General features: G+C 37.3%; 1 protein-coding gene across 17 annotated transcripts in view; it reads right to left on the bottom strand.

Annotated features, from left to right (window-relative positions):
- Nucleotides 1-6,995: 6,995 nt before the first annotated feature.
- KIF21A (kinesin family member 21A) overlaps nt 6,996-24,637 on the bottom strand; it is a 143,484-nt gene continuing 125,842 nt past the window's right edge. For all 17 annotated transcript variants that reach the window (XM_053556086.1, XM_053556089.1, XM_053556092.1 and 14 more), the window contains 7 exons: nt 23,554-23,690; nt 21,556-21,736; nt 19,601-19,765; nt 16,718-16,835; nt 14,952-15,122; nt 14,096-14,295; nt 6,996-8,278 (listed from right to left, as the gene is read on the bottom strand). In XM_053556086.1, the coding sequence (XP_053412061.1) occupies nt 8,185-8,278; nt 14,096-14,295; nt 14,952-15,122; nt 16,718-16,835; nt 19,601-19,765; nt 21,556-21,736; nt 23,554-23,690 (1,066 nt within the window). In that variant the 3' untranslated portion in view covers nt 6,996-8,184. The remainder of the gene's footprint in view (nt 8,279-14,095; nt 14,296-14,951; nt 15,123-16,717; nt 16,836-19,600; nt 19,766-21,555; nt 21,737-23,553; nt 23,691-24,637) is intronic.

Raw genomic sequence — 24,637 nt, 5'->3', positions numbered from 1 at the left:
GACTACAGGCACCCGCCACAACACCTGGCTAGTTTTTCTATTTTTAGTAAAGATGGGGTTTTGCACTTGCTTGGGCTGGTCTTGAACTGATGAGCTCAAGCAATCAACCTGCTTCAGCCTCCCAGAGTGCTAAAATTATACGTGTGAGCTGCTACACCCAGCCTAAACTAAGATTAATTTAAAAGATTATTTACAGATGACACATTTATGAAGTCACTATTTAAGTAAATTTGCCACCTTCCACAGCCTTGTATCTTTATTTATACTGTCCAACAGATTACTAGTATTTGTTCACTTCTTGGAAAAGAATCAATGCTAGCAATGGATACAGTGGAAACACCAAGTGTAAAGGATTGATCGTATCATAAGGTACAAAAATGGAACAATTTTCTTTTCTCTTTTGGCACTAAATGCATCCAAACCAATAGCTGATTTGTGAGATCCTTCCCCTCCCTTATTCCCACATCCCAATAGTCCTTTAAAGAGTCCTTTCCTCACCTCCATGAGCTGCCCCTCCATTTCCAGAGTGCTGCCCTACTTCCTTGTCTTAAAACTTCCCACCTAGATTATTCTAACGATTTTCTATGACTTTTCTCATGTACAATATCTCTCCTACCTTTCAAACCCATTACCACCAAAGTAATTTGTCACAGCCTATGTAGAAGCCTTTCTTGTCTTCACTGTGATGAATCAAAGTTCAAACTCCTTAACTCAACTTACAGGTTTGGTATTATCTCACCCCCCACGCTTTTTCTGTAACTGGCATCTGTTTCCTGTGGCTATAATGTGCCATGTCAAATGCCATCATGGCCATAAGGTTAGGTAGGGACATGGACAACTGGCATCTAGAGTGAGAGATAGAATTCATTAAGGTGGAAATACCTCCAACATAGAATATTGTTCAAAGGTGCTAAGAAATCCAAAAAGATGGCAAATAGCTACTAGATCCAGACTTGGGATCCTTTATATGATTATACTTGGGTTTCATTTTATTTTTTGCAATCTGATATGAGAGCAGAAGGTAAGCAAACACAGCCATCACACACAACCCAGGTGCACACATGTGGGCCTCTTACTATCCTGGTGTAAAGGACAGGAGCCATGCCTTGATAGTGCCCTTCCTGTAGCTGCCACTGCTACCCACTCAGACCCCAGAGATAGCATAAGAAAATCTTTATCAGCCAACTTTCTTATTGGAATTTCTATCATGTATAGAAAAATGAGTTATCAGTCCTAGTGAAACTCTTAATATAACATTTTCAAGTTCTTCAATTTAAGTAACTAGTTTCTTATTATTTCATTTATCTTTAAAGAGGTGTGTATTACAGAAAATGTTATACCTAAAATTTAGAATTTTTAATTAAAAATAACATAAGGTTAGAGTTTCCTAAGCAACCAGTATTTTTAAGGGAAGAAATAGTCATTATTTTTGAACTGAGTTTACATAATGGGAACCGTTTTAACCTCAGGCAATGAAGATCAAAGAGTTGACTACCAAGCCTGGCTCTCACTAGCCTATGGGCACCACTGTTCAAATGACAAAAACCACCTTCCTGAATATATTTTTACTTCCATATGTTGAAATTTGCTATTTAAAAAAATATTTTTTAGAAAAAGTGAATTACTGCCATCTGCCTTAATCTTGTTGTGACAAATACATAAATTTACAGTGTCTAAAATGAGTGGTATCTTCTTGAGTTGTGGAGTGTGTGACATTTCTGAAGACTCAGGACCCTTTACATGTTTGGGGGTACAGTGCATAGCAGATCTATACCCTCTCCTCAGAAAACCTCCTCTAGAATGACTGTTTTAAAAATCATTAACTACATGGCTATACGCCGTATTATTTAGCCTGCTATAATAAAAGATGTTAAAATTTAGTGGCTCAAAAAAGACAGACCTCATGTGTCTGCCATGTAACAATCTAGAGTAGGGGTCAAAAAATTACAGCATGTGGACCAGATTTGGCCTGTTTCTTTCTCTATGGTCCTCAGGGTGAGAACAGTTTTTTACTTTTTTCTCTTTTTTTTGTGAGATAGAGCCTCAAGCTGTCGCCCTGGGTAGAGTGCCCTAGCCTCACAGCTCACAGCAACCTCCAATTCCTGGGCTTAAGCAATTCTCTTGCCTTGGCCTCCCAAGTAGCTGGGACTACAGGCACCCGCTACAAAGCCTGGCTATTTTTTGGTTGTAGTTGTCATTGTTGTTTGGCAGGCGAGGGCTGGATTTGAACCCACCAGCTCTTGTGTATGTGGCTGGCGCCTTAGCTGCTTGAGCTACAGGCACCGAGCCAGTTTTTTACATATTTAAATGGTTATAAAACAAGAATGTGTGACAGGGAATTTGTGACTTGCAAAGCCTGAACTATTTCTTCTTTGGCCCTTTACCAAAAAAAATTTCAAAACCTTCCAAGTTCGATTCCTACAGGACAGGGAGGAATTTCTGTTTCACCAGGTCGCTAAGGACTCAGGTTCCTTCTATCATGTTAACACCCCAGGCAATGCAGAGGGAAAGAGAAAGCAAAGGTCAAGCTCTTCTTTTTTTAGAAAGTAGAACCAGAGGCTGCACTTTACTTCCACTTAAATCATGTGGCCAGAACAACAGCACATGGCCAAGTTCAACTGCAAGATCAGGTAGGAAATGTAATCTCTGGCCAGGCAGCATGTGCTCAGTTAAAATCCTCAGCCTTCTATTTCTAAAAGGAAATGAGGCAGGATTGGTTGGTAGAAGGGGAAATTAGAAGTCTCTGCCACACATACTGCAGAGTCCTGATTCCAAGTTACCTCAAATGGTTAAAATCCCCTGCCACCCCAAGTATCAGAATAACTCTCATAAAGTGTTTTTCCTCCTGTGGGTTGCCTGACAATAATCAACACAACTCTTTGCAAAAACTAAAAAATAGAAAAGGCAAGCAAATGTGATGGAAGAGATGGGAGAGGAAGGGAAAAGGAGGTAACAATAGGCTGGGATAGGACACTCATTCATCAAGTAGAAAGGTATTTGGGGACCCTTGAGTTAATGGCCAAGGTGGCTGAAAATTGCATTCATTACTAATGTCTTCAGCCACTTCCTATCTTTCCTGAGGAGGCTTGTGGAAGACAACATTAGTTGTCTATCTCTGGCAGAGACTCCCAATTATAAAAACTGTCTAGTAACCCGGAGGATAATAAACATTTTGGTCAAGTTCCTGGTACATGAAGGTGAATGTGGTCCTAACTAAAATCAGACTTCCTATCACCCAGTTTTTTGTTCAATTTTTGAAACAGAGTCTCACTTTGTTGTCCAGATTAGAATGTCATGGTGGCAGCCTAGCTTACAGCAACCTCAAACTCCTAGGTTCAAGTGATCCTCCTACATCAGCCTCCCAAGTAGCTGAGACTACAGGCACCTTCCACAATGCCCAGCCATTTTTAGTAGAAACAGGGTCTGACTCTTGCTCAGACTGGTCTCTTATCCTAAGCTCAAGCAATCATTGGCCTCCCAGAGTGCTGGGATTACAGGCGTGAGCCACTGCATTTGGCCAATCACCCAGTTTTTATTTGTTGGATATTGTTCATTGATAATATTAAATAGTTACAGTGAATGCACAAGCGTGAAAATATATCTCTAATAGTCTCTGCTCCAACTTTCCTGAGTAAAACACTAGACAGGCCCAGAAGCTTAAAAAGCCTTCTAACAGGGTTGTCAGAGACAGTAGAACTGTGGATGCCCGCAAGGAAGAGCAGCACCTCTGAATACCTTCTGTGCTAGGACAGTGTGCTAACATTTCAAGCCCAGCAGAACCTTGAGACAGCAGCACCTCTGCAAGAAGGCTAACACCCACAGATTGGTAGACAGCAAAGAGCAGAGGGATCCCTCCCACAGTGCGTCAACAGAGGATTGACGATTTGCTGTCAACAGTGGGCCTGTCAGAGTTTTGGACTGTGCCCCCACCAACAACTTTCCCTGACTACCCTGAGTAAGCAGAACCGTAAGTAGGCAAGAAAAATAATAGCATACCACACCTAAAGGGAACCTAGCAACTACAGGGAGGAAGATAAAGCAGAATAATAATAATTAGAGTGGGTTCTGGAAAATAGAACTGCCCCATAAGAGGGAGAAAGAAATGCCTTTAATAAATAATAATAGTACTTACAGAGATTCCATTCAAACATAAAAAGATTCCAGGCAACCAAAAATTGTTGAAACCAACAATTTTCAATGAAAAATGACGACGTACATTAATAAGACGATAGTTGTTTTTGAGAACTGAATTTGCACCTAAAAAAAAAAATGGAAAAATATCTTAAAACACAAGTCACAAATAAAAAGAAATAGAATATTTTTTTAAATTTGATTAAAAATACAGAAACAACTGTAGTTGGTTTAAACACAAAGGGATTTTTTTGAGACAGAATCTCACTTTGTCATGCTGGGTAGGTTGCCGTGACATCATAGTTCACAGCAACCTGAAACTCCTGGGCTCAAATGATCCTCTTGCCTCAGCCTCTCAAGTAGCTGGGACTCTCAAGTAGCTATGCCCACCACAATGTCTATTTTTAGTAAAGATGGGGTCTCGCTTTAGCTTGGGCTGGTCTTGAACTCTTGAGCCAGGCAATCCACCTGCCCTCCCAAAGTGCTGGGATTACAAGCATGAGCCACCGGCCTCAGAAAGGGATTTAATATAGGGAAATTGGTGCTTACAAAATTTTTGGAAGGACTAGAGAACAGGTGCTAGGTTATCCTCCAGAACTAGTCAACCTGTTACTAACCCCACCACAGTCAAAATGATGGGCAAGAAGGGTACTCTGCCCCCACCTCTGACTTTCTGAGCACCACCTCAGCTAGGTCCCCACAGAAAGGTCCGCTTATCTCTGGTCTCTCAGTACCCACAGCCAGCATCCAGCCACTGGAACTCTGTCATTGCTACCAATAAAACACTGCTGCAGAAGCACTGCTTCCTCCTCACTCATCTCTTGTCTGGATTTGTATCTCTGGTAGAAGCCAAGTTAAATGTGGGACACAAAGGAAATAAGGCCTGAGAAATGTCTTTGCTCTTCCTAAATCTAAAAACATATTAGAAGGGGTTTGAAATTGCGTTATGTGCTATATGATGTAGTGGGCATTCGCCACTATTTTATTGTTTGGCAAAAAACTCCACAATATGGAAGTACACCATTTTTTCACACCAAATATGCCTGAAATTGGGTGCTTCTGACCATCAACAGCATTTTAAATTACATTGTAGAGGATGCACTGTCAAGCAAAAGGGGAAGTAAATGCTCAGTAATCATCAGCTATGATGATTATTTTCATCATTTAAAAAAGGAAAGATTCGTGGCAGCTATTACCTTTTAAAACTGGTTGAGTATCTTCTTATGGTAAGAAACTAGGGAATAGTTACTTTTGTGTCCTAATGCTCCTATATAGCACTCCGTACATTTTATATCTGTATTTTGCAAATAACAAAATCCCAACTACCAGCATATTCTACACAGCAGTTTGGAAATTAAATCCCCAATGAAAAAAAAAAAACAAGAGAACAACCTATTCTGAGACTGAAAAGAGAATTTGAAATGATTTTGAATTAAGATATGGGCAATGCGGAGGAAAAGAGCACAAATAGCAGCATGGAACAACTTGTTACATGCTGATGATTTCAATTTAAAATTTTATAAAATACTCCAAATCAGCTGGGAATTAGATAAATGTGGACATGTGCAGCATGGCTAAATTAATATGCAAAACTTTGTCAGCACTCTTTAGTTACATTGCAAAGACTTGGATTCAAAAGAAACATACCTCTCCAAAAAAAAGAAAGCCTATTCTGTGCCTATGGGGGGACATGGCATATATCTCATACACAGCAAAAAGTAATCCATTTTTAAACTTTAGGAGCACTATTGGGACTGGTTTTATTTGTTAGTTTGTTTTTTGAGACAAAGTCTCAGTATGTCGCCCTTGGTAGTCCTGTAGCGTCACAGCTCACAGCAACTTCAAACTCTTGGGCTTAAGTGATTCTCTTGCCACAGCCTCCAAGCAGCTGGGACTACAGCCACCTGCCACAGGGCCCAGCTATTTTTTTTTGTTGTTGTTGCAGCTGTCGATGTTTTAGCTGGCCTGGACCAGGTTTGAACTTGCCAGCCTTGGGGTATGTGGCCAGCGCCCTACCCACTGAGTACAGGCGCCACTTATTGCGACTGTTTTAAGAATTATTTCAACCTTCCCATATCTGGGATCTTTGAAGGTTAAGGTTATTTTTGAAAATGTAAATTCTCTTAGAAGACTGCCATTTTTACACACGTTCTTGGATTACTAGAATCAGATCCACCTTAGCAGAGCCTCTAGCACTTAAGAGGTAAAATAGACACTGAGCTTTGTATTTTGCATAAACTAACACAGTGCTCAGGGCCTGTAAGTCATTCCAAGTCAGGATTAGATGTCTCTAAAGGCACCCTGGACTTTCCCTTTCTGAGTACTTACCAAGCTGTTATATATGTGCTGGTTTTATTATGTCTCCCCACCCAGAGAGTAAGTGTCGGCTCAGTCTTGTTATTTTTCATCCCTAATACCTGGTCCCATTTACTTAGTAAACATTTACTGAATAAGTTAATTGTCCAATTAATGAATTATTGGGAAATAGTCCTGCAAAAAGAAACACTGCAACTAGACTGAAAATTCAAAACAGTGCTGACAGCCTTTCTCAGGTCTTGGCACAGCACCCTCCTTCAGGGAAGGAGGCAAGGCTACAAAGTAGCTGACTTTTGTCTTCATATGAAACTCCCTTCCTTAAAATTATTTTTAAATATTTTGTTATGAAGCACAGAAGATATATATAAAAGAGGATGGAGAAATACATGTACAGTTGAACATGTGTATATAAAGTGAATGCTAAGGGAATGTTGAGGGCCCATGTCACAAAATGTAACATCGCTAGAACCCCAGAGGCACCCTTCAAACCCTCTCTACCTGCTCACCATTTTCTTACATTTAGAAAAGGAACAATAAAATAAAAATAATTCATACCAACATGTTTATTTAAGCCCTAGCTAAGCGTTCATTTACAAGCAAGTATTTTCAGGGGAAAATAATCACAAAAGACAATAATTTCAAATGTTATACCATCTAAATAAACATTAAATTTGCAGAATTTACAAATTAATATTCTGAGCAGACAGAAATATCATACATCCTTTTTGCAAAATTCAATCTACAGCATTTAAAAATTCATACAGGCACAATACAAGATAGTCTCTCTATACAATCTACCTATTTACACAACTTTTCCCACCACAGATGATAATAGTTCTCATCCTAGCTACCTAGATTTGCAAACATAGTGTATTTAAAATATATTTAGCAGCATATAAAAAAATTAGATAAAATGAAAGGAAACACTACAATTAAATAAAAAAGAAATTAAATGGTGATAATAGAAACAACTCCATAGGAAAATAGATCGAAATATATTTCTGTTAGGACATCAACAGTGTTTGCAATCACAGAATATATGCACAGCACTAATAAAAGAACAATTTAACCATGTTTTAGTCCTGAGCATAGAATATAGCACAGCTGCAAAACTTTGGTCAATACAAGTAAATGCCAACATTTAACACAGACTGTTTAACCTTCTTTGTTAGTAGATTAAGTCAATTCCACTTTATGAAAACTCATTAATATTTTCATGTCTTCTTTTCTTGCCATTATATTAGAAGAGCTTTGAAACTTGGGAAATCACTATAGACTGATATAAATACCAGACAAGTAGACCACAATTCAACTAACATTCCCAATATGTTTAAATATAAAAATCACTTGAATAGACTATATGAATGATTTAACAGTGAGTTGCATTGTATTCCAAATGTATTTTCTGACTGTCACACAAGCAGACATCTTATAATTCAAATAATTTGAAGTTTTTTTTTTTATATTTAGGTGCAAAAATCCAGCCACAATAAAAGTGCGAATAAAGCAATTTATCAATTATAGGATATATATGTATTGATAGACATTAAAGTTAGCACATAAGATAGCACACAATTTTATTACAACACCATTTATATTCAGCAGGTGGACTCAGATATATTTTCCAGTTAATCCAATTCATAAGTTTTTGCCTAATAAATGCAGTACAACATTTTCCATAAAGAACATATCAAGTATTATCACAGTATTCAATTTATAACTTATCTTCATTGACATTTAATTACTGGCAATTTCTTCCCCCAGATCGCCCATATCAGAGATTTGACCATCTTGCAAATTGCGAGCCTTCCAAATTCTCACAGTTCGATCACTACAAAACAATAAATTTAAAATGAACGTAGGAACAGGGACAGAGAAATTAAGAAAAAGCTCTTAGAATTATTTATCATGGAAAGATTTTCTAAATAGGCCTTTAATAAATGCAAGTAAAAATATACATTGTCTTATCAGTATAGCAAACATGTATCATAATAGTAATAATGATAATAACTCATATCATCAATGGCTTACTATGTGCCAGGCTTGCTTCTCTGTGCTCTTTTCATACATTAACACATTTAATCCCCTGTAACTACCATTAGAGATAGGTACTACTACAATCCCTTTTTTATTGCTGAGTAAACTGAGGCCCAGACAGCAAAGAAAGTGATAGAGTTGAGGTTTGAATCCAGGCAAACTTGCTCCAGAACCCTGCCTCTCTAAACACTGGATCTGTGCTCATCATTTCAAAAAACAGTAAGTGAAATGACAGAGGGTCAGAGGTCTTCGGGCACAATACCCTGAAGGTTATAGTGAGACTGGGGCAGGGTTGGTGAATCTGGCAAAGTCATGAAGCATTATTTTTGCATGTATCAGCAAATCGACACATAGAAAAAGCTATTGAGAGTGGACTAATCCTCCGCCCAGCACAGAACATAGATTAAAAAGTGCTTTTGACATTCATAATTGTTATTTGCCAATTAAAGTAAAATTTAAATTTACAAGAAAAGCATTTCTGAGAAAATGCTTTGTTTCTTTTCATCCAGCAGTTAGCTAGATACCAGAACTAGCTCCTCGACAGTGACATTTCTTAACATGCCTCTCATGGCTTAAAGGAAATGTTTCTTTTTCCAATTTCCTGATGAACCGAAAGTCAAAGGAAAAGAAGAGTTTCTATAGAATTTTATAGTTAATATACCCTCAGAGGTTATGTATTCCATTCCAAGGAAAATTAAGAGTTTAGAGGTGTGCCACTGTTACACAGGGAAAGGCAGAGCTTACTAGAATCCAGGCTTTCTAGATTTTAATCAGTTATCCTTCTCACCTTCCCACACAACACACACACATTAACAGCAATGGAATATGTTAATTTATCTGCCCATTCAACCATTCCATTTATTCATTCAACTATTTACTCAACAAATGTTTGTTGAGAACTTGCTAACTTGCTATGTGCCAGGCACTGTTCTCAATTTTCGAAAGATGTTTGGAGAACACTTAGAGATCTAAAAATAGATTTGCTGGGTGGCACCTGTGGCTCAAAGGAGTAGGGCGCCAGCCCCATATGCCGGAGGTGCCGGGTTCAAACCCGGCCTGAAACTGCAATAAATAAATAAATAGATAGATAGATCTGCCATTCAATCCTATAATTCCTCCACTAGGTATATACCCAGAAGACCAAAAATCATATTATAACAAAGATATTTGTACCAGAATGTTTATTGCAGCCCAATTCATAATTGCTAAGTCATGGAAAAAGCCCAAGTGCCCATCGATCCATGAATGGATTAATAAATTGTGGTATATGTACACCATGGAATATTATGCAGCCTTAAAGAAAGATGGAGACTTTACCTCTTTCATGTTTACATGGATGGAGCTGGAACATATTCTTCTTAGTAAAGTATCTCAAGAATGGAAGAAAAAGTATCCAATGTACTCAGCCCTACTATGAAACTAATTTATGGCTTTCATATGAAAGCTATAACCCAGTTATAACCTAAGAATATGGGGAAGGGGGAGAGGGAGGGGAGGGGGTGAGGATGGGCGGAGGGAGGGTGATTGGTGGGATTACACCTACGGTGCATCTTACAAGGGTACATGTGAAACTTAGTGTAGAATATAAATATCTTAACACAATAACTAAGAAAATGCCAGGAAGGCTATGTTAACCAGTGTGATGAAAATATGTCAAATGGTATATAAAACCAGTGTATGGTGCCCCATGATCGCATTAATGTACACAGCTATGATATAATAATAATAATAATAATAATAATAATAATAATAAAAGAACTCAGTAAAAAAAATAAGATTAAAAAACACAAACCAGGCTTAGCGCCAGTAGCACAGTGGTTACAGCGCCAGCCACATACACGGAGGCTGGCCGGCCCAGGCCAGCTAAACAACAATGACAACTACAACAAAAAAATAGCCAGGCGCTGTGGCACATGCCTGTAGTACCAGCTACTTGGGAGGCTGAGGCAAGAGACTTGCTTAAGACCAAGAGTTTGAGGCTGCTGTGAGCTGTGATGCCACAGCACTCTACCAAGGGCGACATAATGAGACTGTGTCTCAACAATAACAAAAACAAAAACTCCCAAACCATTGTAGACTATATATTCTAGCAAAAAGAGACAGACAATAACCCATAATAAATGATTACACTATCAAGTATCTTAGAAGTAGGGCCTGGCAGGGGGCAGTAGGTAACAGGAAAGATTATAATCTTGAATAAAATGGCCAGGGTACTCTTACAGAGAATGAAAGATTTGGAGGTAGGTCAGGATCTCTGACAGCAAAACATTCCCAGGCAAAGGTAGCAGCTTGGCAAATGCCCTAAGGCAGGGGAGAGCCTAGTATTTTCAAGAACCAGCAAAGAGGTTATTGCAGTTGCAACAGAAGGGACAGACCACCCGTAAGGCTAGGGAGGTAACAGATGTTCAAAAAGTCAAGTATGGCCTCAGCCCTAACAGCCCTGGGGAACCACTGCAAGGTTTCACACAGAGAAGGAATATGATCCAACTTATGTTTTTAAAGGATTGTTCTTGCTTCTGCATTGAGAATAGACTATATATGGGCCAGATACTTGGTTTAGAAGGCTTTGCTTAGTAATCCAAAAGTAGAGGGTCTAATGAGGTAACAGATGATGTGGCAAGAAGGGGGTCCAATTCTAGATATAATTTAAAGGTAGAACCAACTACCTTTGATGAACTAGATAGGGAGTGTAGAAGAAAAAAGGAGGAATGAAATGGTCTGGCCTGAGTACAGAAAAGAGAGAAGCCATCAGCTGTAATGGAGAAGGTTGTGCGATGAGCAGGTTTCTTAGGAAGATCAGTTCAGTCTTGAATACATTAAGCGTGAGCAGATTGAATCTCCTCTACTAGCCACAACAGAGGAACTCATATCAGGTTAACCCTCCTACTGTTAACAAAGAGAAAACTTGGCCAGGTGCAATGGCTCACACCTGTATTCCTAGCACTCAAGAAGGTGGGAGAATTGCCTGAGCTCAGGGGTTGAAGACTAGCCTGAGCAAGAATGAGACTTTGTTAGGTGTCTTGGATGGCAGCTGTAGATCCTCGGGAGGCTGAGGCAGGAGGATCACTTGAACCCAGGAGTTCGAGGTTGCTGTGAGCTAGGCTGATGCCATGGCATTCTGGCCTGGGTAAGAGTGAGACTCTTGTCTCCAAAAGAAAAAAGGAGAAAACTTGACAAAATGTATGGAACATCTATTTTCAAACAGTAAGCAACATGCAGTGCAGCACTGTGATCCCTGAGAAAAGGGGAACAAAACAAACTCAGTGAGGGTCCTGGCTTTGTACCTGGAAGCATTTTTCACAGTATAGCACAGGCAGGGGGAACCCAACCAGAGAACCACAGACTCACTGGTGTGATGAAGAAGACAACATCTGGAAAGTCATCAGTAAGTGGAATTTCCAAGGCCAGATAGAAAGAGGAGAGATCTATTCATCTATAAAGGATCTTCCTAAAGTCTTTGACTGAATGCTAAGTTGCACGTGAGTAGAGTGAGACTGTAAGATATGATGAAAAAAATACCTACCAGGGAGGAATAAATTGAACAATTCCCAGAGATGTTCCATTTCTGATAAGCCTACTAGAGAAATATCACTTAACACTCGGGACATTCAGTAGAAATCCAAGAGTTAAACCTTAGCAGAAGAGGTAACTAACCCTAGAGTAAAAACCATTGTAGACATAGCTAATCAAGTTTAAAAACAAGCCTCAAAAAGATGAAGCTGAACTACGAATAATTCAACTGCACGGCAAAGTCTAGCACTCTTTAAAAGAATACAAAATACAACAAAATCAAGATACTGAAAACACAATATTATAATGTCCAACATCCAATATAGTATAACTTGACATGAAAAGGAGCAGAAAAAAAAGTGATCAGTAATTAAGAAAACAAATAAATCAATGATACCAGATCCAGAAATAACAGATATGATGAAATTGCTATATAAATAAAATGCCTCAGTTTTCCCACCTGTAAAATAGAGGTTACAATAATAATAATACTTATCTTCTAGAACAGTGTTTCACAACTTTTTTTTTTTTTTAAATCTCACAGCACACTTGAACCTATAGTTAAACTTCCATGGCACATTTAAATTATATTGATCAAGAAAAAGATTTTTAAAAAGAATATACTTACTGTGCTTTGAACATCTTTAGAAAACAATTTAACTAAAGATCTTTAAGACTTCTGTGACATACCTAAGATCCTCTCATGGCACATGGGTTGAAAATCACTAGACTTATTTGAGGACTAAATGAGTTAATGCCTACAAAGCACTTACAATAATGCCCGTTTATAAATGTTTGTTAGATAGCAAATCAGTTGAATTAATTTTTAAATAGGTCTTCTGATTTTATTTGCTAATTTCCTATGATTTTTAAAATATATAGTAAATATATTTGCATCTGATGCACCTTGAATAAACTGAGGAAAAATTTAGGTCTTAAAAAAATGAGACCGTATCATCAAAGGAAGGTAAATATAATCAGATCACACCTGAACCTCCAGGCCTCAGTGATGCTCAAAGAAAATAAACAAAAGTGGTGACTTTTAAGAAGGTAATGCATCTTATAAATACCATCAGTGAAGCATCAAAGATAAGTACCTTAGAAAAACCAAGTAATTGGCTTTGATTGGCTTAGAGATGAAAGAAAATGAATCTAAACAAAAAGAGAGATTCAACAGAAGCAGCACAAATAAGAAACAACAGAAATAAAGCAGAGGTTTCAAAATAAAATCAGGTGTTTATGCATTTGGGATACACTGAATCAAGGCAGTGCTCAAATAAATAATATAACTAGTGCCAAAAAATAGGGAGATAGTTAAGATAGATATTTATAAGAAATTACATTTTTATTTGAACGACACCAATATCTCACATTATAATATATAAGCTTTCCTTTCCAAAATACATACTACTTTCATAGATATTTTGTCATTTTTATGATCACATCTTTCCATCTCCTTCAAGCATTTTTTTACATGTCACTTTCTCAGTGAAGTTTTTACCCTATTTTCTTAACCATGAAACTCCCATTCTCTCTCCCTGCTTTACTTTTCACGATTGCACCTACCACCATCTAATACACTCTACTTGTTACTTTCCATTCCTTCTCATTAGACTGTAAACTGGGGTTTGGACTGGTTGTTCACTGCCAATTCCTAGCAGTCTGGAACAATGCCCAGTGCATGCACAGAGGGATTCTTGTGTACTTAACACTTTAAAGGAAGGAAGAAGCACACGGAGATTTTTTTTTTTTAATGTTTTGTTTTAAATACAAAGAATGGCAAATTTCTAAAAATAAACGCCTTTAGGAAATTAGTCTTCTATAATTTTTTTAAAATTAAAATCACCAAGGAAAGATGTGGCAAGCAGGCTTTCTTTAATAAGCAGAGTGCTAATACAGGGGTAACAGTATTGTCAGGTAATCTGAGGAGCCTACATTCAGTGCCCACTGTATACATCAGAAAATATAAATAAGACATCTTAAAATAGACATTAGAAGATTTCATATGTATAATGTTTCTAGATCTTTACAGCTTTTATGTAGTGTTTATTAAGTCTGAATGCAAGCAACCAACAGAGAAAAATTACATAAGAATACTTACTCAGCTGCAGTAAAAATGTGGGTGGAATTAACACATATAGCATTGATAGGACTCTCATGACCCTTCATCTCTCCAACCGGCACAAAGGTATCCATGTTCCAGAGTTTCAAAATGCCCCCTCTGCAGCCACTGAGCAAAACTGGGTGTCCTGGCACCACTCCCAGGGCACAGACCCAATCCTTATGTGCATTTGGAACTTGCTGAGGGGGGAAAAAGAGAAATGAGCAGCTTAAGGGACCCTTCCAAACTGACATTTTCACACCAAAATAAGTTGCAAACACATATTCGTACATACATATGGAGAAGCTTGAAATTGAGAACAATTTTGTCTGCTAACTGTTTACCCTAGGAATTAGAAAAAGACACCTATATTAGACTTTATTGACATTGCACTTCAACCCAACTATCACTCTGTAGGGTATAGGAGAACCATCACTCTTGGGTGCATGAAAGTGCTCTTGTGGATGAAGAACCATTTATATTACTCTTGACTTCAGCTAAACATGATACCTTTATAATGTGTTCACAAAGCAAAACAAAACAAAATGGGAAATTTCAACTACCCTTACTCCAAGGCTGATTTTATATAGCAAACATATGCATGGGACAATTCCAGATTGTTCAGCTCTTTTCAGTGTCTATTCTGTCCTTATCTAACAAGTATTAATAAATGTTGAATGTTTCCCTTCTCCCAATTAGTGACTGTGGCAAGTGACCAAGTGACCATTCTTTAAGAGAAAGCCCTAATAAATATATCCCTAAAGAATAATCTACACAGAAGTTTTTCAAGTTCTTACACAAACTACTAAGTGGTTTTGAAATGCCTGCTCCATACCATGAAGAGTTTTTGCATTACCTGCAAAAGATCTTTTTGGGCTAAGTCCCATTTCTTGATTCCATTATCTCTGGACCCACTAAATAGGGTATCTCCTTGAATGGTTAATGCTTCTATGCCATCATAATGAGGAGGTTCAAAATTGTGAGTGGGGCTCACAGTTCCAAGAGCTCCTTCAGTTACATCAAACATCTAAAAAAAAAAAGCAGAAAGAAAGTAGTTGTCCCATTTAACATACAAATAAATTCCTGTATGTGCGCATTCATAGAAACACATACATACGTGTGTTAATCAGAAATGACTGTGTTTTTATTGTTTTTTTTCTTGAGTTGGGGTCTTGCTATATTGCCCAGGCTAGAGTGCAATGACTATTCACAGGCATAATCATAGCACATTATAGCCTTGAACTCTTAGACGTAACTGATGCTCCCGCCTCAGCCTCCCAAGTAGCGGGGACTGTAGGGGCACACTGCACACCAGTTGTTATTTGTTGTTTTGCTTTGTATTTGTTGCTCTGTATGTTTTACTAAGTTAATTAAACTGGCAAGGCATGAATGACACTGAAGATGAACCTTAGCCCCATTTCAAATTACTTTTGCTTGCAACGTCCTATGCTGACACATCTATAGGATTCTAAGAAAGGCAATCATATTTTTTCATGACTACGTATCAATCCAGTTGAAATTCAAATGAACAATATATTGTTATTTAATCACCATTAGGTAACTCTGCAGTCTAGGAGTTCATCTCCAATTCCACAAAGCTTCTGTTCAAAACTTATTCTCTTTCCTCAGTTGCCCTCATCTCTCTTAGCACATACTTTGTGCTTTCCCAAAAAGTTAGTATAATCAAAAATAAACTTTTTGGACCCTCCCTTCATTCCCAAAGTTTGTCTTTATCATCAAACACCGTCTTACCCTTCCCTTCTTTCTTGAGGCTACAGTGAACTTCCTTCTTTCTGGTGTTCACATCTATGATCAGATTCTAACTCCCACTACCTTCATCATTTGCCATCACTTCACTCTTCTCTTTGCTCATTCCCTTTCCACTAACCCCACTTCCAAAGCATATAAATAGGTTTAAGTCTCCTAAATATAAATTCTCTTCTCTCAACCATTCTAATTTCAAGTCACTAACCCATCTCTCATCTCTTAATCAGTTTCTAGAAAGAGTACTTACATTCTTCCTACCATTCTCTCTTACTGAATCCTCTTTTTATTCCTACTACTTAAGGGTGCTCCTCAAAGCTGAGTCGTCAGTCAACTTTTCTCTCCCTTAGATGTTTCATCAATTCTTAACTCCTTGAACATCTGCTCTTATTAGAATGGCTCCCAAACCTACATCTCTAGTGACAACTTATCTTGACTTCTGGACTTGCATTTCTAATGGCTCCTGATCTGCACGTGAATGTCCTCTGTCAGCATCTCAAATATAACATTTCTAGAATCAAACAATGCATCTTTTCTCACCTTATCTGCCAATTTTATAAAACTCTGAAGAACGTAATATTCTCAGGATAAAAGAGAGTAATAAAGAGATTTGATGAGACACATGTACCTTTTAGCAAGACTGGGCTAAAAGATCTTTAAAATCCTTTCTAATCTATTTTCCATGGAAAAATAAGAATACATGACTGGATAATAAGATAATAAAATCAGGAACTATGTATGAGGAAAAGATTAGAAAAAAAGGGCAAATGCTAGAAAAAAAGAAAACTGATTGAGTCCAAATATTTCATATCTATCACTTAATCGGCAAGCATAATTCAAAAACTTTACTAGACATACCTTGATGTAATGATCCTTGGAGCCAGTGATGATTAAATCTTGTCCATTGGAAATCTGATCTACCGTAAGGCACATAACAGGGCCTAGGTGTCCTGTTAACTTTCCAGTAGACTGAAACCTTTACAAAGAAAGAAAAGTCATTTTGTTAGAAAATATATATATATATATATTTTTTTTTGTAGAGACAGAGTCTAACTTTATGGCCCTCGGCAGAGTGCCATGGCATCACACAGCTCATAGCAACCTCCAACTCCTGGGCTTAAGCGATTCTCTTGCCTCAGCCTCCCAAGTAGCTGGGACTACAGGCTAGAAAATATTTTTTAAGCATAATGGGACTAAGTCGTCTCAACAGAAATAATCCACATTCTTTAATAAAGTATTCACTAATTTTTTTCACTTCTTTCATCATTTTTTTTTTAAAGGCAGCGTCTTGCTGTGTTGCCCAAGCTAGAGAGTGGTGACTATTCATAGGCACAATCATGACACACAACAGGCTCAAGTGATCCTCCCACTTCAGTCTCCTAAGTAGCTGAGACTATAAACATGGGCCATTGTGGCCAGATTTTTCCATTTTAACTTCACCTCTATGGAACTCTGTTCAAATTAGAGGCAAAACATTGCTAAAAGTATTCTATGATGCAAACAAGGAGAGTCCTAAGTTATTCCAAAGCTGACTAATGTAATTTAGGTAGTAAACAAAAAACAGCAAAAAAACAAAAGGGCAAATTTTAACACTAACCTAAGGCCACATAAATCTTAATATGTTAAATGTCTAAACATGATAGACACAGAACTGATGCTATTGGGCCCAATTTGAAATATGAATAAAGCAACTGTGTCACTGATAATAACCTCAAAATCAGTAACAATGCCAAGAAGGTAAGATTATTTTTATTACACACACAACATATATTTTCACAAATACACATACACACATTATATATACACATGATAGCACATATATTACACTTATACCTGTGCACACACATATATGTGTCAGTGTGTACATCAGAAAATAGGTGGACCATTTCATCATTTATTACATTTCAGTGATTACTATAAAGATATGAAAATGACCAGGACAGATATCCGGCTGCTTGAAAAATGTGTGATGTCAATTGTCAGAAGGTAACAATGAACCTCTGTTTCACAGTCCTACCTCAAATCAAGCTGCTGGAATATAGAGATGTACTTAGCTTCTAAGAGAGTGGTTCTCAACCTGTGGGTCATGACCCACAGGAACTGTATTAAAGGGCCGCGGCATTAGGAAGGTTGAGAACCACTGTGTATCACAGTTTCTCAAAAACTATTCTCTTAAGTAACTTTGTTAAGACAAATTTGTATTTAATTATGTAGCTGAAATTGACAAGGTTTCAAAAGATTTTTTTAGCAGATTAAAAAGTGAAAAGATTTTCTTATTTTTTTGAGACAGTCTCACTATGTTGCCCCAGTACAGTGCCATAGTGTCACTGCTCACAGCCACCTCAAACTCTCGGGCTTAGGCAATTCTCTTGCCTCAGCCTCCCAAGTAGTTGGAACTATAGGCGCCCGCCACAACACCTGGCTATTTTTTGTTGTACTTACTATTGTTGTTTAGCTGACCTGAGCCGGGCTCAAATCCCCCCAGCCTCAGTGTATGTGGCTGGCGCTGTAACCACTGTGCTATGGGCACAGAGCCAAGTATAAAGATTTTCAAAAGCTGGTATCTTGCCTGCCTTACCATTACTTTGATTGTCTTCCCCCATTTTGTTCCTACCACAAGTCAAGAACTTCAAAAATAAACCAAATCCTCCCATTTTCTAACTTTGTTAAACAAGCACTATTTTTAATTTTCTACATTTCATTTTGAATATGGTATTCAGGACTATGGTTTTGTTCTCTCTCTCTGTCAACTCTTTGTAATTTATGTTTGTGATACGTTCTCATTCTCTAACATGTTTGAAATGTTACAAATTATAACACTAATTTTTCAAATAAATACCCATTTGATTTACCAATGATAAAATCCTTCGGTATACGAGGCACCCCATATTGCCTGCATTGGAAACCTTACAACAGTGTTCAATGGCCTTTATCCTCCATTGTAAGAGGGGCTCTATGAGGGTAGATACCATATTTGTCTTACTCAGTCTTCATTCCCAGTTCCTACCACATTGTTGGTGCAATGCCTGACATCATTGGTATTGAATAAATACTTATTAAGCAATAAATGAATGTTTCCTTGCTGCCAAAATTTTAAGAACTAGAGAAGAAGCTATAATAAAGACTCAACTCAAGGATGAAAGGTCATACTTCATGGCAAATAAAAATCATATAATGATGCAATGCCTCACATTTTATTGTCTTTTTCCATTTTATCTTCTTAATACTTCATAGTTTAGGTATATTTTATTTTATATTCACAAAAAAGTGAGGATTTATGCCCAAAGTTATTACATTAACTTTATAACTATAAATATTGAGATGTAAGATGCTTAAATAATGTTACCACAAAAATAATTCTTTAAAGATACTGCTGAAACCAGGGTGAGAGTCATGGCCTCATCCTAGCAAGCAACACAATTTGTAAACAAATACTAAGAGAGTATAGCATTCATTTCAGTTTTCCTGTATATACTTTTACCCTCCAGCAATGGAAATAAAGAAAAGAGAAAATTGTGAGTTTGTTAATGGAGACATAAGAGATATTTAGGGGTGTTGTGCTGAACAGAAAAGACTATGGTTTTACATTAACTTCTGGAGTTATAATTTTTTTTCATTTGAACCATTTTATCAGCTACCCTCTAAAATAACTAAATCAGATTTCACATGCTCTAATATGTTACTAATGTCTGAGGTTGGTATTTGCCATATGGAAGAGGTATATTTACTTAAAAATTCTACCTTTTAAGATCCCACATTCTGACAGCATTTCCAGAAGCTGCGTACAGGAAAGTGCCAGTTGGGTTCAGGGCAATTTGGTTGATCTGGTTCTCTCCAGAAGGAATAGCAACTGTCCGGCTGGTACTTGCAGAACAAGCATCCCCAAGAGTAACTTGGCCTGAAGACCTTAACATATACAAAACAAGGCAAAAAACATCACATTTCTGGACTTGTTCAGCTTAGAGTTCCTTGAATTCCTAGGAAAGTAGCTGTAGGCAACAAGAACCATGTCCTTCTGCCACCGTTCACACAGTGCCTCACACAACTAACACAGAGTTGGCACGTACAAATAAATGTTCAGCGAATAAGTAAACAAGTGAAGAAAACAAGATGAGATGGTTCCTTGATTTGTATGTCTATTATAATATTAAAATTCCAGGCTATGAGTTAGGGATGACTAAAGCATCATTCAGAAAAAATTAGGTGTCCAAAAAAAAAAAGGAAGTCAATAAACGATACAGTGCCACGAAAGTTAATTCATTTTCCTACAGCTTCCAGAAGCCCCCCCCCCCCCCGGCCAGTCCCATCAATATTCCTAGTATAACAGAATTGCCTTTTTGGATTAAAGACATTGGGGACCTTTTTAATTATTTGCAGTTTTTGTTTACTTTAACCCATTTACTATAGACTATATACCCATGTGCTATAGACTTACATACAGCTTATTTCTATTTCTTCAGATAAATTATAGATGATAATTCTTTTCATTTGAAAAATTTTCTCAGCTACCCTCTAAAATACTAACTTATAAAAAATTTTTTCCAATTTGACTTTAATAATTCAACTGAACTGGTAAAGGTCTAACTTACAATATAGTGTTCTTTTTCTACAAAATTTCCATTGAGATACAGGGATACATTACCATTAGTTCTCAAATTAAAAATCAGCACATAAAAATTAATAATCTCTACTGTCCCTACTCTACAAATTACTAAAACTTAACCTTTCCTACGCTTTCTTCTCTCATTTAAATGATTATAGAATTCACCTCAATTTTGTTTACGTAAAATAGCTCATCCATCTCACAGCAAAAATAATCATTATTTGTTCTATGTTTTTAAAAGATATAGATGATAACAGACAAAAAAGCTAATTCATTCTCCAATTTTTCGATAACCCGCAGTTATGAAATTTGTGATAACACCAGAGCCATCTCAGTTCTATAAAACCCTCTCAGGTATTCAATACCTGTTAATTAAAGGTTGTAAGTCCTCCTTCACTGCCTACAAGTGTAATTTCAGCCATTTCTAAGGAGTGGTAGTCATTTCAAACAAGTAAGATGAATTATTTAATTCCATCAAATAATAAATACTACAAAAAATGTAATACCTTCATATTTGGGAGGGTGAACACATGAAATGTGTACTTAGTCACAAATCAAATATAGTTTATCTCTTCCTATTTAATAGCAATAGCAAACTTACATTTTATCATCTTATTTTGTCGCTAGTTTTTTTTTTTTTTTTTTTTGAGACAAAGTCTCACTTTGTCACCCTGGTGGAGTGCCGTGGTGTCATAGATCACAGCAACATCAAACTCTTGGGCTCAAGCGATTCTCCTGCTTCAGCCTCCCAAGTAGGTGGGACTATAGTCACTCACTACAATGCCTGGGTATTTTTAGAGACAGGACTTGCTTTGGCTCAGGCTGGTCTTGAACATGTGATCTCAGGCAATCCATCTGCCTTGGCCTCCCAAGTGCTCTGAGCATAGGTGTGAGCCACCGTGCCCAGTTAGCAATAGTTGTTTTTTTTTTTCACTCCCTTCTTATCTGTGCTTTTGCAGTGAACATTTTACAACCCTCTGGAGAGCAGACAGGTAGAAAAAGTTTAAAACAAATTTATGGTCCTATCTTTTCTTACATTTTGTAAAAATGAAAATAGACAGAGCTATTCACTCGTGTCGTTTAAGTTACTTACGTCAGTGTTCGAATGCACTTTGCTGAATCTCTGATATCCCACACCTTAATATAAGATGTAGATACAGTGAAGACCAAACTGGTATAATTGCAGTATTTTACAGATACAACGTTGTTGGGATGACCCCCCAGTGACATTATCTCCTGTCCAGTCACCAGATTCCATACTTTACAAGTACGATCTAAAACAAATGCAAAAAAGAGAGGAAATACAATTAAAATGAACTACTTTATGTTCTCTTAACAATAAAAATTATGTAAATATTTTTTCTTCTTCTTCAAAACATTCTGCCTTGGTCACACTCCCACCTCCTCACAACACTTTCCACACTCATAAACATACACACATTGTCCTCTTCCACGGGTCAATGATCAATGGATTTTATTTTTATTTTTGACCCAAAAACATAACCACAAAACTATTCTATTTTGTTTTTCTGACACGTTGAATATCTCATTTTCCTAGAGGTAGTCATTTAATTTAATCATTAGAAAAGTAGGACATTTTCAGGCCAGGCCTGGTGGTTGACACCTGTAATCCCAGCACTTTGGGAGGCTGAGGTGGGAAAGTATTTTGAGGCCACGACTTCAAGACTACCTTGGGCAACACAGCTAGACTCCACTTCTACAAAAACTTTTTAAAACTTGGCCAGGGTAGTACATGCCTGTATTCCTAGCTGCTTGGGAGGCTCAGGTAGGAGGACCTCTTGAGGTCAGGAGTTGGAGGCTGTGGTGAGGGGAGCTATGATTACTGTAGCCTGGGCCAGAGAGTGAGACACTGCCACTTAAAAAACAAATATGACATTTCCCACATTTTCAAAGAACATATATTTTTTAATTGGGGAATTGCTTACCATTATTTTCAATTCATAAGTTTTAGCTAGGTTTTCTACTTCTCTTATAGACAATAAGCAATAAATATTTGCTGACTAAAGTGAATCTTAGAATATCCCTAAATGCTAAAAACTTTCACTAGTTCCACAAACTCCTGTACATGCTTTCTTTTTATCTCTCTAGTTACACTGTCTACCACTTCCTTTACATACATATTCTACTTTTCCAACTGGACTTAGTTTCCAAACAAACCCCACTTTTACTCCCATGCTTCTGCTTGATCATCTGTAATCTTTTTTTTTTTCTTTTTGCAGTTTTGGCCTGGGGGCCAGGCTTGAACCCGCCGCCCCCAGTATGTGGGGCTGGTGCCCTATTCCTTGAGTCACAGGCGCCGTCCAACCATCTGTAATCTTGATTATCCATCCTTACCTATCAGTATCCAGACATCCTACAGGGTTCATCCTAAATGCTTCCTTGTCAAAGTCTTCATTGTTTCTCACAGATGAGCATAATTTCTTTTCTTTTGAAACCCCAAAACTGCTAGTCTATAATTCTTCAAAGTATATATAGTTGGGTTCCACTTACTTGCCTTTGCATCAACAGGGTTAAAATACAGGATGGGAGATAAGTAGACCTAAAATTTTTATCTTGGTTCTCCCACTCACTAGCTAAATTTACCTGGTCAAATTACTTAATCTCTTGAAACCGAAGTTTCAAGGTGATGCAACGTGTACCTCATTCGAGTTATTGCGAGAATTAAATGAGATATATTAGTATAGTGTCTAGCATAGCCCTGATAATAGTAACACTACATACCTAGTGTTCAAGAAATGGTGGTTTCCTACCCATCTTATTATTCTTTTCACCACATTGTACATTTTAATGACCTTTTATAGATATCATATAACTTGCATTACAAAATCAGGAATAGGTCCCAAATAGGTCCCAAATACTGCAAGGAAATGTATTCTATCAGCATTGTATTAAAAAAAAAAATCAACATTGGTTTGACTTTCTTCCCAACTATGCAATAATTTTATATAATGTAAGGGCAGAACTATGTTATCAGAGTCTTCCTGGTCTAAAAATAGTTTGACATTTTTTAGAGCCTGTAAATCATCTAAAAAGAATCCTGCAAACATCTGCATTGGATAATGACTAGCACCTTTTGATCCAGTGAAGAGGAGATCATCCGTAGAATCCACACAGAGCACAGCTTTCGTGTGCCCTTCAGCTATGTGAACGCACTGCAGGGGAGACGCTCTGATTCCTTTTGAAGCAGGAAATGGGTTGATTATGCCCCTGAGGTGGGGGAAAAAAAAAACAAACCAAGATTCACTTCAATACCATGACACTAGTTTGTACAACTTTAAGAAGTTTCTATAAACAATTAGCAATAACATCCAGACTGCTCTCTTGCCTATTTTTTAAGCAATGGGATAGAGGGAAAGTATGAAATAGTGATGGTAGTGATGGAGCACACAGACTAATTAGGCATCTCCAAGCAGCTGCATTCTGCAAAGCAAAGCCTCTAATACATCTGGACTTTCTTAGTAACAATTTCATTTTTTCAAAGTGTAATACTGGGAGTTGTTTGAGCATACAGAATTCTGATACATAAGGAAAAAGCAGAGGTGATAAATAACTGGAAGGCAGGACTACCTTGTGCTAGAGTACAATTGTTTCATCCAAAAAGAAAAAAAAAAAGTAGGACAGCGCCAGTGGCTCCAGGAGTAGGCTGCCAACCCCATATACCGGAGGTGGTGGGTTCAAACCTAGCCCCGGGCAAAAACTGCAAAAAAGAAAAGCTGATGCCAGAGAAAGTTCATGCATAACATATATGCCACCTAAAATGCTAAGAAACCAGATTTCAAAAATTGAAGAACAGATAGGAATGATTATATGAACAGATATTCTAAAGGGTGAATAGTTCAAAAAGATCAAAAAGTCTTTAAAGAATAAAGTTTCAAAGAAGATTAAAAAAAGAATGAGAATTTAAAATAACAGTGAAGCTCTTTAGGGAGCATTCTCATTAATTTTTCTGTTTTATGCCACTGGGCTATGCACTGTGGAAATGTGAACATTATCAAAACACTGTCCCTATCCTTAAAAAGTTTAAAATAGGATCTGAATCGAAATAATTGTGTTGGAAGGGCTAAAGATAACAAAATGAGTCATGATAAATATATCAATCAAATGTATCTTTGCTCATAGTGGGAAGAACAGTTATGATGAAATAGTACATTATA

Source organism: Nycticebus coucang, chromosome 12 (genome assembly GCF_027406575.1).
Source record: "Nycticebus coucang isolate mNycCou1 chromosome 12, mNycCou1.pri, whole genome shotgun sequence".
NCBI lineage: Eukaryota > Metazoa > Chordata > Mammalia > Primates > Lorisidae > Nycticebus > Nycticebus coucang.
Note: the sequence above shows the minus strand (reverse complement) of the source record. Positions and strands in the feature narration are given on the sequence as shown.